The sequence below is a fragment of the Varroa destructor genome, unplaced genomic scaffold, assembly GCF_002443255.2.
Source record: "Varroa destructor unplaced genomic scaffold, Vdes_3.0 BEIS01000004.1, whole genome shotgun sequence".
NCBI lineage: Eukaryota > Metazoa > Arthropoda > Arachnida > Mesostigmata > Varroidae > Varroa > Varroa destructor.
In genome coordinates this window covers 29,303,983-29,321,054 of record NW_019211457.1, presented here as the reverse complement: position 1 = coordinate 29,321,054, position 17,072 = coordinate 29,303,983, and the positions used below count along the sequence as shown (strand labels likewise).

General features: G+C 40.1%; 1 protein-coding gene across 2 annotated transcripts in view; it reads right to left on the bottom strand.

Annotated features, from left to right (window-relative positions):
• Nucleotides 1-17,072, bottom strand: part of LOC111250397 (guanylate cyclase 32E-like) — a 48,224-nt gene that overhangs the window by 19,910 nt on the left and 11,242 nt on the right. The window contains exons 3-10 of one of the 2 annotated variants that reach the window (XM_022805603.2): nt 13,217-13,319; nt 12,161-12,326; nt 9,397-9,471; nt 9,003-9,098; nt 6,290-6,419; nt 4,310-4,462; nt 3,907-4,073; nt 2,108-2,249 (exon numbers count right to left, since the gene is read on the bottom strand). In XM_022805603.2, coding sequence (XP_022661338.1) covers nt 2,108-2,249; nt 3,907-4,073; nt 4,310-4,462; nt 6,290-6,419; nt 9,003-9,098; nt 9,397-9,471; nt 12,161-12,326; nt 13,217-13,319 — 1,032 coding nt within the window. Of the gene's footprint in view, nt 1-2,107; nt 2,250-3,906; nt 4,074-4,309; nt 4,463-6,289; nt 6,420-9,002; nt 9,099-9,396; nt 9,472-9,831; nt 9,951-12,160; nt 12,327-13,216; nt 13,320-17,072 lie in introns of those variants that run through there. The other variant, XM_086986921.1, reaches the window with a different exon arrangement.

Sequence of the window (17,072 nt, the reverse complement as noted above, 5' to 3'; positions counted from 1 at the left end):
GAAGAAACCATTCAAGACTCTCAGAAGAAGATCATCTCGAGCAACGATTGTAAGAGACGTAAGATACCGCGGCAATGCGATCTTCGGCCTCTTTCTCGAGGCAATAAACTGTTCGCGAAAGCATTGGATTGGTGTCTTTCTATTTTCGCCTGTCGGCTATTAATCTCCGGTAATCCGTGTAGCAGGAAACGTGTAACGGAAACTTGTATAGGCATGTAGTAGGGGCTAATCTCTTTTTGCGATGAAAAACGGGCCAATTAGAGCTCGATCTGGTAGGATGTTTAAATTGACACATGGCGTAGTCTCATCTTTTAGCACGACCTTGGATGGTTGATTGATCTACAGGTAAAAACAGGAAATTGCATTGTTGATATAATCCCCAAAGATCGTTCTCATTAGCCAACTAAACTACCGAGCAACACAGCTATTGGAGAGCTCCACACATTGAGGAATTTTGCTGGAGCTTCTCATTGGCTAGATGATATAATTGCTAGCAGAACTAGAGATTTCAGCCACCCTAAACGAACTGACAAACTATATTCATAAAACTCTAGATAACGATTGATGGGATTCATTCGAAAATCAGTGGAAAAAAAATAGGTTTTCCTTTTATTTTGACACAATGTAAACATTTGCCCGTTTTAATCACACTGTATTTCTTTGGTGCTTATCGACGTTCATGCTCAAACGGATTCGACTAAAAGATGGTTTCTAGAAGATGCCAGCCCCCCACAGACCCTTCTCCCCTAATGGACGCATCATAAGTACTAACTAATTGCGCATTCTGGAAAAGTTTAGAAAAATCAAGTTCGTATGAAGTCCAAGCATAAGGAACCGTGCCAAAATAATGACACTTCCAAGTAGTGTAAATACTGGTAGCAGATGACCAGCGGCTCTACATTTATTGACGCTGATCATTCGGCTAACTCTAGATTTTCGTTCAAGAACCTTTTTTTTTAGGACTAGCGAAATGTTTTACCCATAACTTTGTCTAGTTGTAGCGGTAACGTGCTGGCTATTTTAGTCAGGGATTCGCCAAGTGGTCTCGGTTTGAAAACGGGCGTAGGCATTTTGTGCTTCAGTCCAGCCGTCCGTAACGGCCGCATCGGATATGGGATTAGAAGCAGAAACCACTCAGCGGAAAACACGCTGCTATATTACGGCGTCTGTGCCGTATGACAGAAGGAATAAATCTTTTCCTTATTTGTTATTTAGTAATTATTCCCAACATTAGAAAAAAACTAAATAATAACTGACACAGGAAATATTGCATTTCTTGAGCTGTCAATACTCACAGCGTATGATAATACTGACCTATAAAAACAATGTCCTGCTATAATAAAGAAGTCGTGAATATTCTCTAGGCGCATCAAGTGGTCCTTCACGTGCTTCAGTGGCACACTTTCCGGGAGTTCTCCATTTGAAAGAAGTGTCATCGACTCTGCGCTTGAATTGATCACTCCCTACCTTGTTGATTAAGGGTTAAATGTTTTTCAGAGAGTTTTTAAGAATTCGGCCAGAGCTTGGCCTAATCTGGCATCCACCAAGGCGAGCTTAACAAAATTTCATAAAGCTGAACAAAAATCCTTATCTATTTTTTTTTCTTCATAAATGGCTGGCAAGTTCGCCTTCCTTATACGAAACGATAATTGTGTGTTCTATCTGCTCTGACTCGAACCATGCATATAAAAATAGGTGAACGCCACTTCGCTTGGAGAGAACTAAACCTATTTTAAACAAATAGAAATTATTCCAGGAAGAAAAATTAGAAAAAAGCTATCCAAAGAGCCCTACGCTCGACAAGAAAGAACTGGCTTAAGGTAATCCTTTTTACTAACAGCAGTTAAACGCGATGTCGAGACAAAATTCTTAAATTGGCACCTGTTTTCGCTGTTCTGTGTGTGATAAGAAGGTGCTTTGATTTTTTCCAACCCAACCCAACCCAACTTACTATCCAGATTTCTTATTTCAAAAACCCTATATATCATTGACATCTCACTCCAGTATATGAAAGCCGTGATCTGAACAGGGTGTATTTGGATCCAACCAATAACAGCACGATTTTTACCATGGGTAGTATACTGATGTAATCATGCTGAAAACATACTTCTATACACGTTATTTCTGATGACATCGATTAAGGCTGTGCCATTTTCGAGACTCTGGTTTCTCTTGAGAAGCTCCGTTGCTGCTCGCGCATACAGCCAGACGGCATCGTACGCCATCGCTGCGTATGGAGGTATATCTACCTGCGATTAACAACAAAGCGTTTTTAATTAATGTTTTAGTAAGTACCTGTTTTCATCACAACCATGCCTTCCACTTCGCCAGAAACGGATTATTGTCCACTCATTATAGTATAGCTACCATCTAGAGCTAGACAACAAGACCTATTGGAACCCCTCATGGTTTCTATGTAATTTATGTTTTCGTTTCGAAGAAAACAACTGAATCTCTAGAAATCTATACCGCTGTCAGCTGGATTCATTTCTACTAGCAATTAACTATTAATTGGAACGTATCTAAGTAGCTTGGACATGGGGGCAAAAGTGTAACGATAGACTAGGTATCATCTACCGCCTATAAACCTGGTACAGGTCTAATGAAATTTTGCCATACAAGGTTAGAATGCAGCACAGCTACTGAGCTGAACCTAGCTAAATTCACTGCCTCCATGATCCGTCTATACTGGTAATAATTATCAAGTTATAACAAATAAGTCCCGCAGACTTTAAAACTTAATAAATTTCGAATTAGATACGAGTAGTAGAAGAAATATAACTGGTAATTGCTCTAGCCTTCTGAAAACTTACGAACGAAAACTGATTAAGTTTACTTAAGAAGAAATTAGTTCAGAAAAGAGAAATTAGTTTTCTTTTTAGTTCCAAAAATCAACGCTTAGTGGTCCAGATTTGTTCATCGGAAATTCACAGAAAGTTCAATGAAGATATCAGGCAAGCGAGCATTAAGCAAAAAAGCAGAACGTGAATGGTGCAAGTGTTTAAAGAACGGAGGTTGGGGTATTGAAAGCCAGCGAAAAAATTGTTAGATCGAGGAACCTGCGGTACAAAAATGCATTACCTCAACCGAGGAAAGCAAAGCTTGAACCGTAAAAACTGCCAAAACTGGCATTTTACATCTATAGTGTTACAGAATCATAATCTAATGCGAAAACTATACCGAAAATGGGTTGACTTCAGGCCAATAGGAAATGCAAGCAGTGTATTCAATGTGCAAATCGCGGAACTTCAATCAACAAAAAACCTCCCTGGACCATACGGTCACCTTAGACGAGGTGTGCTTCATTCTTTGCCGCCAGCCAAAGAGAGACTGAGTGAGCAAATGGCGTCGTTCTGAAGAAAAATCGTATTTATTGGCTGTGTTGAGCAGTGTCCGGGCATTAAGATGATAGTAGTACTTAGAAAAAAAAAAAGCATCAGCGGCATCTGCTACTCTGAGGTACTCGCCGAAAATGAGCTAATAAATGCAATCTGCTATTTCATGGACTCATTCCATTTGGCAATCGAAAGCACATAGTTCGGGCACTTCGTGACAATGCCAAGCTTCGGGGCTATGCTTTAAGTACGTTTCGAATTGAACAAAAGCATATCCGACGTTGACTTCAACCCGTCCATTCTCGTCCGTATGATACGATAAAAAAATGCCAAGCATATCCTACTATCACTTTACTTCGACAAGTCATGGATAGAGATATCAAATACGCAAACTATACGTACATGGCTGTTCCGAAGCTGCCAAAATTTGGATCAGAGTGCAAAAAATATAGAAGAGCACCTCTAACGTACATTGAAAAATAGTCATTCAGTAATCCCGCCGGATTTGCTTATGGCGGAAGTATTCTAGTCCGAGCGAACCGACATGCCAGTCAATAAAGTTGTTTCTTACCTGAACACGGGGATGAAACGGAATACAGAGAGGTGGCTGGCTTGCAAACTTCTGAACGTTTTCCTGGAACTTCTGATAGGTCTCGAGCTGTGGAGCACACGGCGTTATCATCAGCACCGATCGGAACGGTGTTGCATCGAAACGTGAGTAATGCGGCCGATCCCACTCTGGCAAGTGCAATTAAACGCAACGGTCAAACCAATAGACCATTGGAGTTATCGAAACCACATGCCTTGCGTCGAAAACGACCAGAATAAGTTCAGGGAAAGTATCATGAAAGAACTTTGTTAACGGTCATCGACGACAGATTACAGGATAGCTTGAACTTCGTCTGCCTTTTTTTCTCACAGTAAGCTTCCCGCAGTTTATACACTTGCGAAAGTGAGTCGGAGTCATGGTTTACCTTTGATCATAAACTGGTAATGCACCATCGGGTTATAGATTTCGTCTTCTTCGACGGAAATAATGACGTATTCGCCTGCCGCCAGTAACCCCTTTTTTTCCATTACACCAACGAAGTCGATCAAGGCATGTGTATCCGTCAGCAGAATGTAGACTCATTTTGTAGATGTAGATAAAAACAAAAACAGAAATTGAAGAATTTCGATTATGCCGCACCATGTTGTCTAGCTGCATCTACAACCATATTTTTTAGACTGGGCTGCTACCTCTTCCGTCAGCGAGGACCATGTAGCACACCTTCTACTGGCTTATTTAGGTAGCCCCAAAATTTGAAGTTGATTTCTCCCAGCTGTCAATCGGCTTATAAAGGATCTGATAAATATTACTTACCTATGCGTGTGTTACTGCGTTCATGTGAATATAATTCTGCAAGGGAAACTCTTGCCTTCAGTTTACACTTATTTGCGCGTAAAACCTAGAGCATTTTTTTTTTTTAACTGATACCACACTATTGCCGCTGATAACAGCGAAACGCTGGAACACCTTTATTCAACGAATACTACAACATATTTTTCAATGCATTAATTGAGTTCAAAAAAGGCTTAATTTTTTGATTGAGGCATTAAAACAACTGTCTGAGATAGGAACTGTTCTTTTCAAAAATATGGGAGACCACTTTCTGATTGGCATCTATTCCCTATTTTGCCAAATATATAGGTAGGCCTATCTAAGAATTGGCAAGTTCTTGCTTCCTGCCGAACACTCTATTATAACAATACCTGACAAGGTCGAAAAAAATGTTCGCTACAGCCTTCTGTTGGCTTATTGCTACCATTTACTGATTCGAACTGGCCACTGAATAAAGAAAACGAACTATTCCTTACAGACGCGTGTCCATACTTCTGCAGCCGTACTCCTACGATTTTCTAAAACGACATCTGTCGTGTAATATCTGTTACAAATTTCAACTTTTAGCGGTAAATGATGTATTAGCGTCTTATTATCCTATTAGAGTGGGCTTGCTTTGTTTTGGTGAGCTTTCCCACGCCTCTCAAATATAAATTTCAAACCGTGAAACATCCCGTATAAAATGTTTTAGATCATAAAAAGTATGATCTAAAAAAACTGATCTGAATCATAGGTATCGCGTGTTATAAAAGCGCAGGAATGCAGAGATAACGAAAAACCCAGCAGGCGTAATGTGCCGTGAAGTTTCGTCTCTAGGACGCCTAACAGATTTACAAAAGTTTACAGAGTTATATAGTGGTCATCCATCTTGAAATCGTGTCCCGAACTCAAATATCAGTAGCCCAGACATGAACGGAATGTTTTTCATTTTTGTATCAAGAGAAAGCAGGCAACCTAATCACACTTTTATTTTTATTTTTTCTCGAAGCAACAGATACTACTGCCATTCAAGCCTATAATCCTCTATAAACCTATAATTCATGTTTCATCCCGCCCTCCGCTTTTAGGGATTTTTATTTTCCGCCATTTCCGGTGGTTTTTTTTCCTTCGCTTTGCATTATTTCTTCCCATCGCCGCCTACCTACGTCTTACGTAGTACTTCTTTGTGAACTGTCACCTATGGACTTCGCAAAGCTCTAAAGCTATCCTCTCATATACTCCTACAAGCAGCATCGCGCTACTTTGACTGTTGCTGATCGTTGTACTATAATTCTCACTTTTATTTTTACCACTATGAGAAGAAACTACAACCACAGCTATGAAGGAGCCTTAGCAAATCGATACCCGTCGCCTTTAGTCACATCGCCGATGGTGCCGAGCACGTTAGAGGAACCACTGCTACGTTCCCTGAAGGCCCGTGCCTTTATCTTACCGTTACAAATGTAATAAATGATTTAGTGGGGCGGGAGCAAGCGAATGGAAAGACCGAAATGCGAGGGACAGAAACGGGAAACGACGACGGCGACGACTTAGCCAGCGCATAGCATTGTGTGATGGTCATGCGGTAACTTACTTCGAGTAATTTCGTACGAGTCCTGCACGATTCGGTGGAGGTTGTCGACGTTCGTTTCCATGTAGTCGCCCGTGATCATGTATGTGCTGGTGACTGTGATGTTGTGCCGCTTCGCTAGATCGACCAAAACCTAAATCCGTGACAGCGATAGGACCAAGTAACAACATGATGGAATACAGTAGACTGTGCTTTATTAGAAGCAATGACAAACTCATCAATGTTAAAAGCGGCGTTCGGCAGTTGCCGTACTCAATGGAAGAAACATTCGCACTTGTGTCTGCTGTAAAATCCACGAACAGCTGTTCGAATATGGTTTAAAAGAGAAGGATGCTGTCAAGTAAGGTAACATGGGGCGAGTAATTTCATGCAGATGCTTAAGTTCTCCATTTGATTTTCACAATGTCAACAAAATTATACGATAGCAACTAGCAGGTCAGGTAAACTCTAGCGACTGCCAAAAAGGATGAACTTGACGGATCGTCTTTTGTGACTCTACTCTATGTTGACGTATACTTCCTCATAACAGTATTAGCTCCTTTTTGCCTCTGCGCGTATGGACGAAATGACCAGAACTAAAGAAATAAAGCAAGAACAAAGTTCACCGAATGTAGAATTCATGACTGGTGTCGTTGTAAACGTATAGGTAAGAGACTTAATTTATAGTTATCTTCGATCTCAGGGTAATTGCAGAGTAGGACAGCAACGTAAGCATGCTATCGCATGAACAGTCACCGTACTCGAAGCGTCTACGCCAATTAGACAAATAGATTCAAATCAATCGTTTTCTGTATTGTGAACCCTCACTTCGTCTGAACTGGATGCGTCTATTGCGTAACGCCGAAATCTGCTAAAACCTTTACGCTACCAGAGTGAAAGAACAGATTGAATAAACGCCGATATAACAGAAATATATACTTTGAGCAGAAATTAATATAATGTCTCATCTCTGGTTATTGATTCCCCTTTGGTTTTCATATGTTGATATTTACGTCACGTTATCGTTTCACGGTGGAAAGTCACGTCGACCGCTTTCAGGTACACGCAAGCACAGGCACAGCGTGATCTATCTGTGAATGCCACAGCTTTTAATTAATATTTCAATTTTCTGGCGGAAACTTTAACTGAACATTATTCAGAGATCGTTAATAACGGGACCGACGCCTCGCTAGGTAGGATTCACAGCGTATCAGTACGCATACAGGGTGTACAAGAGATCCATCGCGTAAGTGAGGGGTAGAGCTCTGTGAAGTCTAATGCTCTGGTCACAGTGTCGTATCGACTTCTGAGAGTATTAAAGCATAGACTATAGTCCCGTCGATCGATACATATCTTGCAGTTTACACTCAGTATTCGTCCAGCAAGCGGACGCCTGTCGAAGACGCCATGTCTTTGTTTTGTCACAGTGAACTTGTGAGAACAGCTATAGTAAGACCTCATCCGCCCAAGTCGTTTGATTTCTATTAGAGAAAGATACCGGTTCTTGTAGGTGGAGTGTATTCGAGGCCGGAGCTAATGCGCTCCTTGCGAGGGGCATGGCTAGAATTTGAATGTGACAGCTTTGCCAGTGGTTACCGTTTGAGTTGCCTATACCACGACAGCTACCATGACCTCAAGGCGAAATATACTGGTTAGTACCGCTAGATAGGCTTTATTGGCCTTCACATACCTTGCGTCCGGAACTGGACAGTGATCATCTGAGATGCAGTTTAGTGTTTATTAGCTGCAAACCGCTATATTTCATTTCGCCCCGCACTTTTTCATAAATAAGTAGAGAACTCACCGTTCGTTTTTTTGGGTTGGCTGACACCGACCGTGTTTTGTTAGCACGGGCAAGTAACACAATGAGAGGGAGCGATAGTCATCAATTTAACGTCGTCGTCAGCCTTACTCTCGACCCCGGATGGAAACAATGAAGCTGGGCTGACTCTGTGATTATAACTCCCGAGTATTCGACGAACGGCTAGCCGAACGTTAGCTTTGCCTTTTCAGGCTATTACGCTAATAGCCCGACAATGGTTTAATAGAAAGACAATCCACGACAGGCTTTTTTCTTTGAACAGAAGTTGTAATAACATACGGGTGTTAATTTAACGAAACGCACATGCAGCTTCAATGTGTTTGCTACGCTTATTATTCTCAAAAGCCACATATCGATGAAGTAATCTATTTTTCCATTCTATCTTCACGGATCATGTTAGGTTGACATGCGTTTTTTTTCTAGCCTATTATCTCATGGCAAGTATTTCTCTTCTTCAAAATAGACGAATGAATTTTACTAAAATTATATACAGTACATACTTGTCATAGATAAAAATTGTCTAATCTGAAGAGACATTCACAGTGTGAAATATCTCTTGACATTAAACTTCTGGTTTTAGCTCCTTCGAGAATCAAGACGGCATTTGTCACGGTAAGCGGTGGATATCTTATGGTAAGCAGTCCTCATGTGTCTCTCCCTCGTTGCAGAGTGTACGGCCTGATAAGAACCGTAAGAACCGGCCTGATAAGAAGACAACTGACGCGTGAAGGTATCTATGCAAGCAGAAAAGTTCGCTAATACCTGTTTTAATGGCGTTGTTTCCTACAAAACTAATTAGCAAATTTGCGTACGTTTTTCTTTACGGCCTTCACCGAACAAAACCCGTCCCAGAAGCCATCTCAAGAGTGAACACCGTCCCAGAAAGCTAATAGGATATTGAAAGCCTTTTCATACCACATGAGTTTGCACGTAGGTTGTTGATTCCGCCACGACAAGGGTCACCCGCGTCCATTCGAAATACTTCAATAAGGCGATGACACTTTTGCTCACCTATAAACGCATCAAGTGTAAACATATTTATTACGGAGAATACTAGAAAAAAGTTTAGATTTACTAATTGTGCGCCTTCCTTTGACATTTTGCAGACAGTTGGTCAAGGCAATACAAGATACATATTAATAAGAAACTCGGCATGATAGCCAGCGATTGCACCCTCTGTACTTCAAAACAAACATTGATCCGCACCTTTTTGTTGTTCGTTTGATATTTAAACTGTGAACCTTATCGGCTAAACTTATGAGACTTGGTTTCGCTGACATATTTAATATATAAAAATACACACACTCACCTTTGAGCTTGAAGGCAACGTACGGGCAAATGTCTTGAAAATTTTGCCACGGCTCACTCGCTGGTCGTAACACATCTGTCCCAAAAACGATGCCCATCACCATAAAGACGTTAGGCCATATGATCAGAGCGCAAAAAAACCTAGATGATTACCTCGCCTACAGGCAGATCACTCAATATCATAACACATAACACTGCACCCTTTTAGCTAATACCACCTGTATCATTATGGCTTCAAATTAAAGCAAGTTCGTACCGCTGAGAGCCCAGAACCATTTCTTTTCACGGTTCGCCCACCTTGTAAGATAGTGGTCCAGAAGAAGACGTTATGCGCGCAATGCGAATATGATGTTACTTGTCGAATAAACTATTGTAGGCTCTAACTAATCAGAAGGACGAGCTGTTTTCCCGTCTATAGGCTCGAAAAAAGGCGTACCACGACGAGTCAGTGCCGTTGTCTACGATCATCTTTCAAGTGGCTTTTCGGATATCTAGTACGTTTTTTGATCTGCCTTCTTCTAGACTTGTGCTCGATGATACTACTACTAGACTGACCTAGATGATACCTAGGCTGACCTAGAAATTTGTCGTTTAAAGGACGAGTACAAATAGATTCGTCTCATAGATGAGACGAATCTATTTGTACTCGAAATTCGTCTGTGTTGTAAAGTAGTCTCATCTTGTCCACTTGTAGCTGGGAAAGGAACAACACTTATCAACAGAAAACCCACATCTCGTAAGTTCGATGCCAAAATTGTCAGCCGCAACAATGAGCCGTTAAATTAGACCTAACTCTCTGATAGCCACTACGTTTACATGTCGATCTATACATAAGTAATGCTAAATAACACTGCTTGTAATACATACGCAAATGCAGTGTAAGATATATCTATATATTCCCAGGGGGTAAATTTGAAGATAGTTCTGTTTCAAAAATATAAGTGGTCGATTTATAAGGATATTGCTATTTTTTTGTCCTCCCTCAAAGCTACTGTTCACACTTCAAGCTGATCACAACAAGTTTCATTGTTTCTTACTATTTACCGTTGGTCACATCGACTAACCAATTTTTGTGTTGCTACTCATTTCGCTTGATAAGTATGAACCCTATTAGAGGGAATAGAGCCTTATTTTTTCCTAATACGGCTCTTTAGCTGCTTAAAATTTGGACGTTCTTCTACTATGATAATATCAATTATTGAAGCCGCTAAAAACGAAACGCGTGCTAGCTGGTTGCTCGACAAAATTATTGTTTTCACCAGTAGTGAGTGATTATAATATAACTTTCATTAGCTAGCAGTTAAGTGCTTCACTCCGAACTTTCTAAAACTGTGCCTATTGCTGGGCTAAAGACCACGAAATATAGCCAATTTACACACTGGGCTCTTACTCCATAGCATTTGAACAGAAGAGGCAAGCATTTTGAATGTATTGACACGTACAATATCATAAATATACAAACTGCCCATTATAGAACTTCATACTCCTCGACACACAGGAGTAACTGAAAGTGACCGTTCAAGCGTTGGTTAAAAATGTTCTTTTACTAACGGTAGACGGAAGACTATTTCCCGTCTCCTATTCGTTATCAATCGATGTTCCATTGGCAAAAATAACACTTTTTACTCCATCAGTTCAACTGTTGTCATCGGTAACGCGAGAAACAGAAAGAAAGTGAACTAAACCGTATCGTATTTAGGCCTTTTACTATTGCCTATGGTTTGATCACAAGTAGTGGTATTGGAAATTACGCTCACTGCCCGCTTATCTGCTCTTGCCTTTTCTCGCAAGTCCGTGTTGGATGGAGTCTAGAGTTTGATCGGCGACCGGGTTCAGGAAGCCCTCGGTGGCGCGCTGAAGGGACACTGCGGAAATAGGGTACAATTCGATAAAGCGTTCAAACATTCATCGCAGACCACTATTATTTATTAGATCTAAAAGTTATAGTTCCACTCGTGAAAGGGCGAATCCGTTTAGAAGTTTTCAGGGGGTGGGCAAAAATGTGCGTGTTACGCTTCGTAAAAAAGCTCTTGACATGTATCAGATAACTGTGACCGGGTTGAGTGGATATAGGTACGTATTTAGCGGCAGATAGTTAAACGAATAGCCGGCTATAAGGGAGCTGTGAGAACAGCTAGCTATTTGCTGGTAGAGACCATATGTGATGCGCGATTCCGCGATGACTTGAGAGTTGCCTTGCCGCGATTGTAAGGTTGCTTTGATAGGATCGCAAGACACGTGGGCCTCGGGAATTACCAGGGCAAAAACGGATGATTTCCAGCACCTGTGGCCGCGGCCGCACCAAGCAGCGCATCTATCACGAGTCTGCTATTGGTGTAGGGCGCATATGTTGCGTATGACAGTGTGTCATAACAAACGGGGTATACTACCGTAAGGTATAATAACTATAACAATAGTAATACTACTAAACACAGGCAATAATGTCCGCCTTTAAATAAACGTCCTTAAATAAATAAATTCGTGTGAATATTAAACAACCGAATGAATCAGGAGTTACACTGATATTTTATGAGGTTTTTGTGCTATCGACGAATACCTAGGCAGAGCTCGAGGGCTGAAGTAAATTCTTGTACGCCAATCGAAATACGATAGGAGCTGAACTTATTCCCAGCTAAGTAAATTCGTGAGGTTGACCACGGCAAACATTGAAGATGTTTTAAAATTGAAGAAGAGATGTTATTTTGCAGTATGCTCCACAGGCTGCCCATGTGTCTAAGTCAAAAAAAAAAAGTTGGCATACTTACATATGTAATCATTGGCATGTTCCAGGCGTCGGCAACAAGTGCTTCAGCAAAACAGCTTTCGTCTGGACCAATAAATGCTTTCACTGCCTGATTTCGAAGATCGGTCATTTTTTTGACACCTCCAGATCCTTCTGGTTGACCAACATTTTCTGCCACGAACGTTAGTCTGTTGGAAAGAAGTAATAGTTGAGCAATGCTTAAAAAGCCATAAGCCGATCGTTCTTCTCGCCAATTCACTAAAACCTACGCTATAACTTGACACATATCTGACACTGCACTTGTCCTTTTTGAAGATGGATATCTACGTAAGGTACATTCGATACGGTCATACGCAAGAGTAGTACTTTGGTAAGATACTGCGTTTACGGTATATTACTACAGCTCCTATATGTTAAGATTTTTAATTTAGTTTTCAAAGATGCAAGTAATTTACAATATTTTAGGAACACATTTTAGGGCGTCAATCTCGAAACACTGAAACAGAAAATGAGCTATGGTCACCATTTTATGAAACACAGCTGCGCCTGGCCTTTGAGAACCTAGCTTGTAGTAATGTTTATTGTAGAGTGAGATAGTTCTTGTCTTATAGACGGGTTCGGGCCGGCTTTGATGGAGGAAAAACTACTAGGCAGAAGTTTTGTACGATGCATACAGTGTGTCTTGCGCTTGGGAAAATGCCCCTGTAAGGTTTTTGACTGTACCAGCTGTCCTGTTAATCCTAGGAGTGATAAATGAGACGGAAGGACGCGAGATGGCAACCGTTTGCGGGTCGGATTATGGAAGTCGGATTAATAGAGTTATGGATTGGTAAGTTCATAGTCATGACGCTAGTAAATTGAACAGATGCTGCTCATGCGTTTTATAGGCCGGAACTCTTGATAGTTACTTTCGATTGTCGCATATATTGTGGCATTATTCGTATACATATTAATTCATTTGAAGGGGCATACCGTTCATGAACCGTGATGCGAAAATAATACTGTTACCTGAGTCGATTTGCAAGAGCTCTAAATTGGTTTTTCTGCACAAACTAAAGTCTACAGAACTTTTACTTACCGATGATCAGGAAGAACATCTTCATCTTGGTTCACATCGTGAACTGCTAGTGGCATGGCGCCCACCACCAGCTTCCCTAACATGCGGCCCTGATAGAACGTACCTGCAGTTACACAAAAGTTCAGAAAATAACTTAATTCTAACTTATGAATATCCCAAAAACGCGTCTTAGTCGAACTGAACATACGCGAACGTCTTTACGCTTATTTAGTCTAAACATATTATCAAAGGAAGAAGGTTTTCCAGAAAGCCCTATTTTTTATTTGCAACAAATTTGCTGACTTTCCTCTTCTTTTTTGTATTTACTATATGAGCCATCTTGTAAACGCACTATGGCGAAACAAGCAAGAGAACTAAAATTTTCATTACCGCGTACCCATTATCCGTGCACTTCTTAAGTTTCTGCCAGAAATCAGTAATCCATTCTTCAGCATGCTAGGGATTAAATGATCTTACATAGACTGCTTTTTATCTTCCAAGCATTTGTCCTACTTAAACTAAGCAGCAATGCCTCTTCTTATAGCATCATAAACAAAATTAGCTACTTTCCCATTCTGCCAGACAGTTCTTCCTTGAAACACTTTGGTAATCGAAACGAAAACGGCGGAGGTGCCTTCCTCAGTGAAGATGACCGTTTATCGACTGCGTGAACTCTACGACTTTGCACAAGACACCAGTGGCACAAAAACGATACAGAGCTCTATAGCAGCGAATAAATTAAACTGGATGATCAGACGGATTGAAGGTGGAGCATTCTATTATTTCCCAGGGGTCAACCACTTCACCGAACGAAGAGATGTGAGGCTAGCTCGCTATATAGGAAAAGGTTAAAAATATCGGTTTAACTGCTATCAGCCAACGACTTTTCGGCCGTATTTTTTAGTACCTTAGTTGGTCTGTTCAGAAATACAAGCGCATAAGTAGGTTCTTTCGATACCATCTCCAATCAATATGCGATTTGAACACGCATAAGTTAATCTGCTTTCAGTTTGGCCCGGGTCGTCATATATTGGAAACGTACCCTTGCATTAGTTAGTTAAAAATTGTAAAAAAAAAAAATGAAGTTAATATGTTTCGCACTAAAAAAGTGGGAATTTCGTCGTATAAGACAAACTAATTAAATATGTGCTTTAACAGATCGATAGCTAACTTAATTCTACCTTAATGATTAAAAGCTGTTTGTTTTTCCAATTTACGTTTTACAGGCGGCTGTACTAGTCCTGTATGGAATTATTTAATACACATTATATAATAGATCCTTCGGAAAATTGGTCTTACCAGTTATTTGGAGATTTACGCTTAGTTAGAAGGATGCTGGTTAACTGTGATGGAAAACATTGTTGTGTTTCCCTGATTTTTCACCTTTGTCACTCTAACGGATTGTGTGAGCCGCTAAAAATTATCTGCATCGTTTAAATGATATTGGATGAAGCAGACTTAATAACAGAATGTTCTAGAAAATATTAATTTTCTAGAACATTAAGTCTAATAGTAGTATTTTTACTAAGTTATTACACCGTAAATTATCTATAGGGATATTTCATTCCAATAGAGAATGGGAGTCAGATTATATCACACACACACACACACACACACACACACACAAACACATCATTATCGTTATTATTGCACAGGATTGCCTTATGACAAAACTAAGTATTATTTAGGTAGTACATATTATATACTTTTTATAAGTAATTTTTTAATTATAAAGAAGATTTATAATAAAATATTCTCTTATCACTTTGAAACAATTGCTGAAGAGATAGTACACGTTTTTAGAAAAACTCAAATACATTACGAAGAGAAGTAACGATCATAAATATGAAGCGAAGATACATCGGGCCTTTTCGCGTAGATTGAAGTAGGAACCGAACACTATGCCAGTCCGATCAGTAAGAAGCAGAGAATTGAATTATGAAACTTGCAAGCATGGAAAATAGGGGGTTCGTATCTGTCCTGGTGACATAACGTGTAGGTTTTATGCGGCCAGTTTTTATATATACATTTCAACAATAGCAATAATACATTTTGAGCAGCAAATAGATGCCAAGTCTTATTCATTTGAGATTTCGTATTATAATTATAATCGTAGAAGAATTTTGAAGATGCTCAATCACGATCTTCTCTGTTACACAAGCACGGTTTGTTCTCCGTCTTAGAGTACATTTAACTACGTATCTGCGTTATTGTACATTGTAAATGTTTGACACATACACACGTAATCGTTATAATTACAGTTTCTATACGAGTGATTTTCGCTCAACCGAAGTACACACACATAAAAGTTCACGTCTTTTTGTACACATCTATTTCATATATTGCGTAAGACCTACTTTTACAAATTACCAGAGGTATTCTATATTAGCAAAGATGACATTTCTTTTAGCCGTATGAATCTGTGTAGGGGCCTTTTTCAGGCCATTTAGCCGAGGTTTAGCCCAAAACACATGTGGCTTTGTCCGAATTCACATGTAAGCCGCCTTAGAATTACTGTTATTCCAACGACAAATCCGTAGGCCGTTTCCTTTTCACAGGGCGAGCTCAGTCAAAAAAGCCTACACACTTGGTCGGGATTGCCAAGGCTCTCGCGGTTGTCCAAAAGTAAATCTTTCCCGAGGATATGATAATAACTCTTATTTTCCTAGATTCCTCAGCGTTTTGCATGCTAACTGTCGAGCCTATATTTTGGATGTAGTCCAAAAATTCCACCACGAGTTCCGTATCCTTCGCCTTGAGAAAGCCCTTTCTTCATGGAACTGAGAAAAGCCAATGTCGTCCACGATGAATTGAGGGCCAGAACAGGCAAAAATTGCTAGTTCGCTAGAGGGGCCTTGCAAACACCGAAAGCGTTCTGCTGCCACTGTGAAGAAAACTTCGCGTTTTTCTCAGTTATATAGATACTTGTCTTCTATTGTTTTCGTATATGTAAATTCACGATGGGTGGTATTGGCTAAAGGTTCCATATGACACTGTATCCCATAACGCGTAATTACTACACATAAATAATGAATTTCATATCAGGCGCTTCGAAGACATGTTAACACACTAACATAGATTCATTAACGCCATATTCGTATGCTATAAGTAAAGCCCTTCTTTTAGAAGTCTTTTTTCATAAAGATGCGTTAGAAGTTAACACGGACTTTCTAATTTAGAATTACCACTAGTCTCTTTAAAAAAGATCAGTTTTCTAAATTGTATATTGAAGATAAATGGATAAGATAGGCTAAAATGGCCTAAAAATCATTATCATGGGTTGCATTCAGCTGTTGTGTGTTAGTAGCTCACGTATTAGTATGCCGAATCTAATTCGACTCTCTAAGTAAAATTAGTATGGCAGAGTGGCTTCAATCACGATACCCTATTTAACAGTGACATTGCTTAGTTCGTCACCTCTAGGTACTATTCTACTTGCACCAGTTCTTACTGCAGGCATGTAAGCGCATGGCGTAGAAGTGCAATGACGCTACCTGCTGTTTGCAGGCCACAGATTCATGCGAAAAGGACTACTCTTACTGGTAACATTCCATTCGGGCGACACTGTATTAGGACATTACTGCACTGTGTGCCACAGTTACAGCATAACAGGACAGGCTATTTATTTAGGGTAATCTAATACGGTAGGGATCCATAGCCGAGAAGCACATGGACTGAAGGCCTTCAGGACTAGTAATTTAACGAACACTTATACAATTAGGTTTTCATTATTATATTTAGGAGACCCAAAAGGTGCCATTGGAGGAGTTAGATGCCATTGTCCAATGACAGACATGGGTAAGCAGCAATTAAATTCGTTATAAATTTTAGACTCAGGCAGCGCTTAGCATGCTAAACGGTTTTTTTTTTTTTGAAA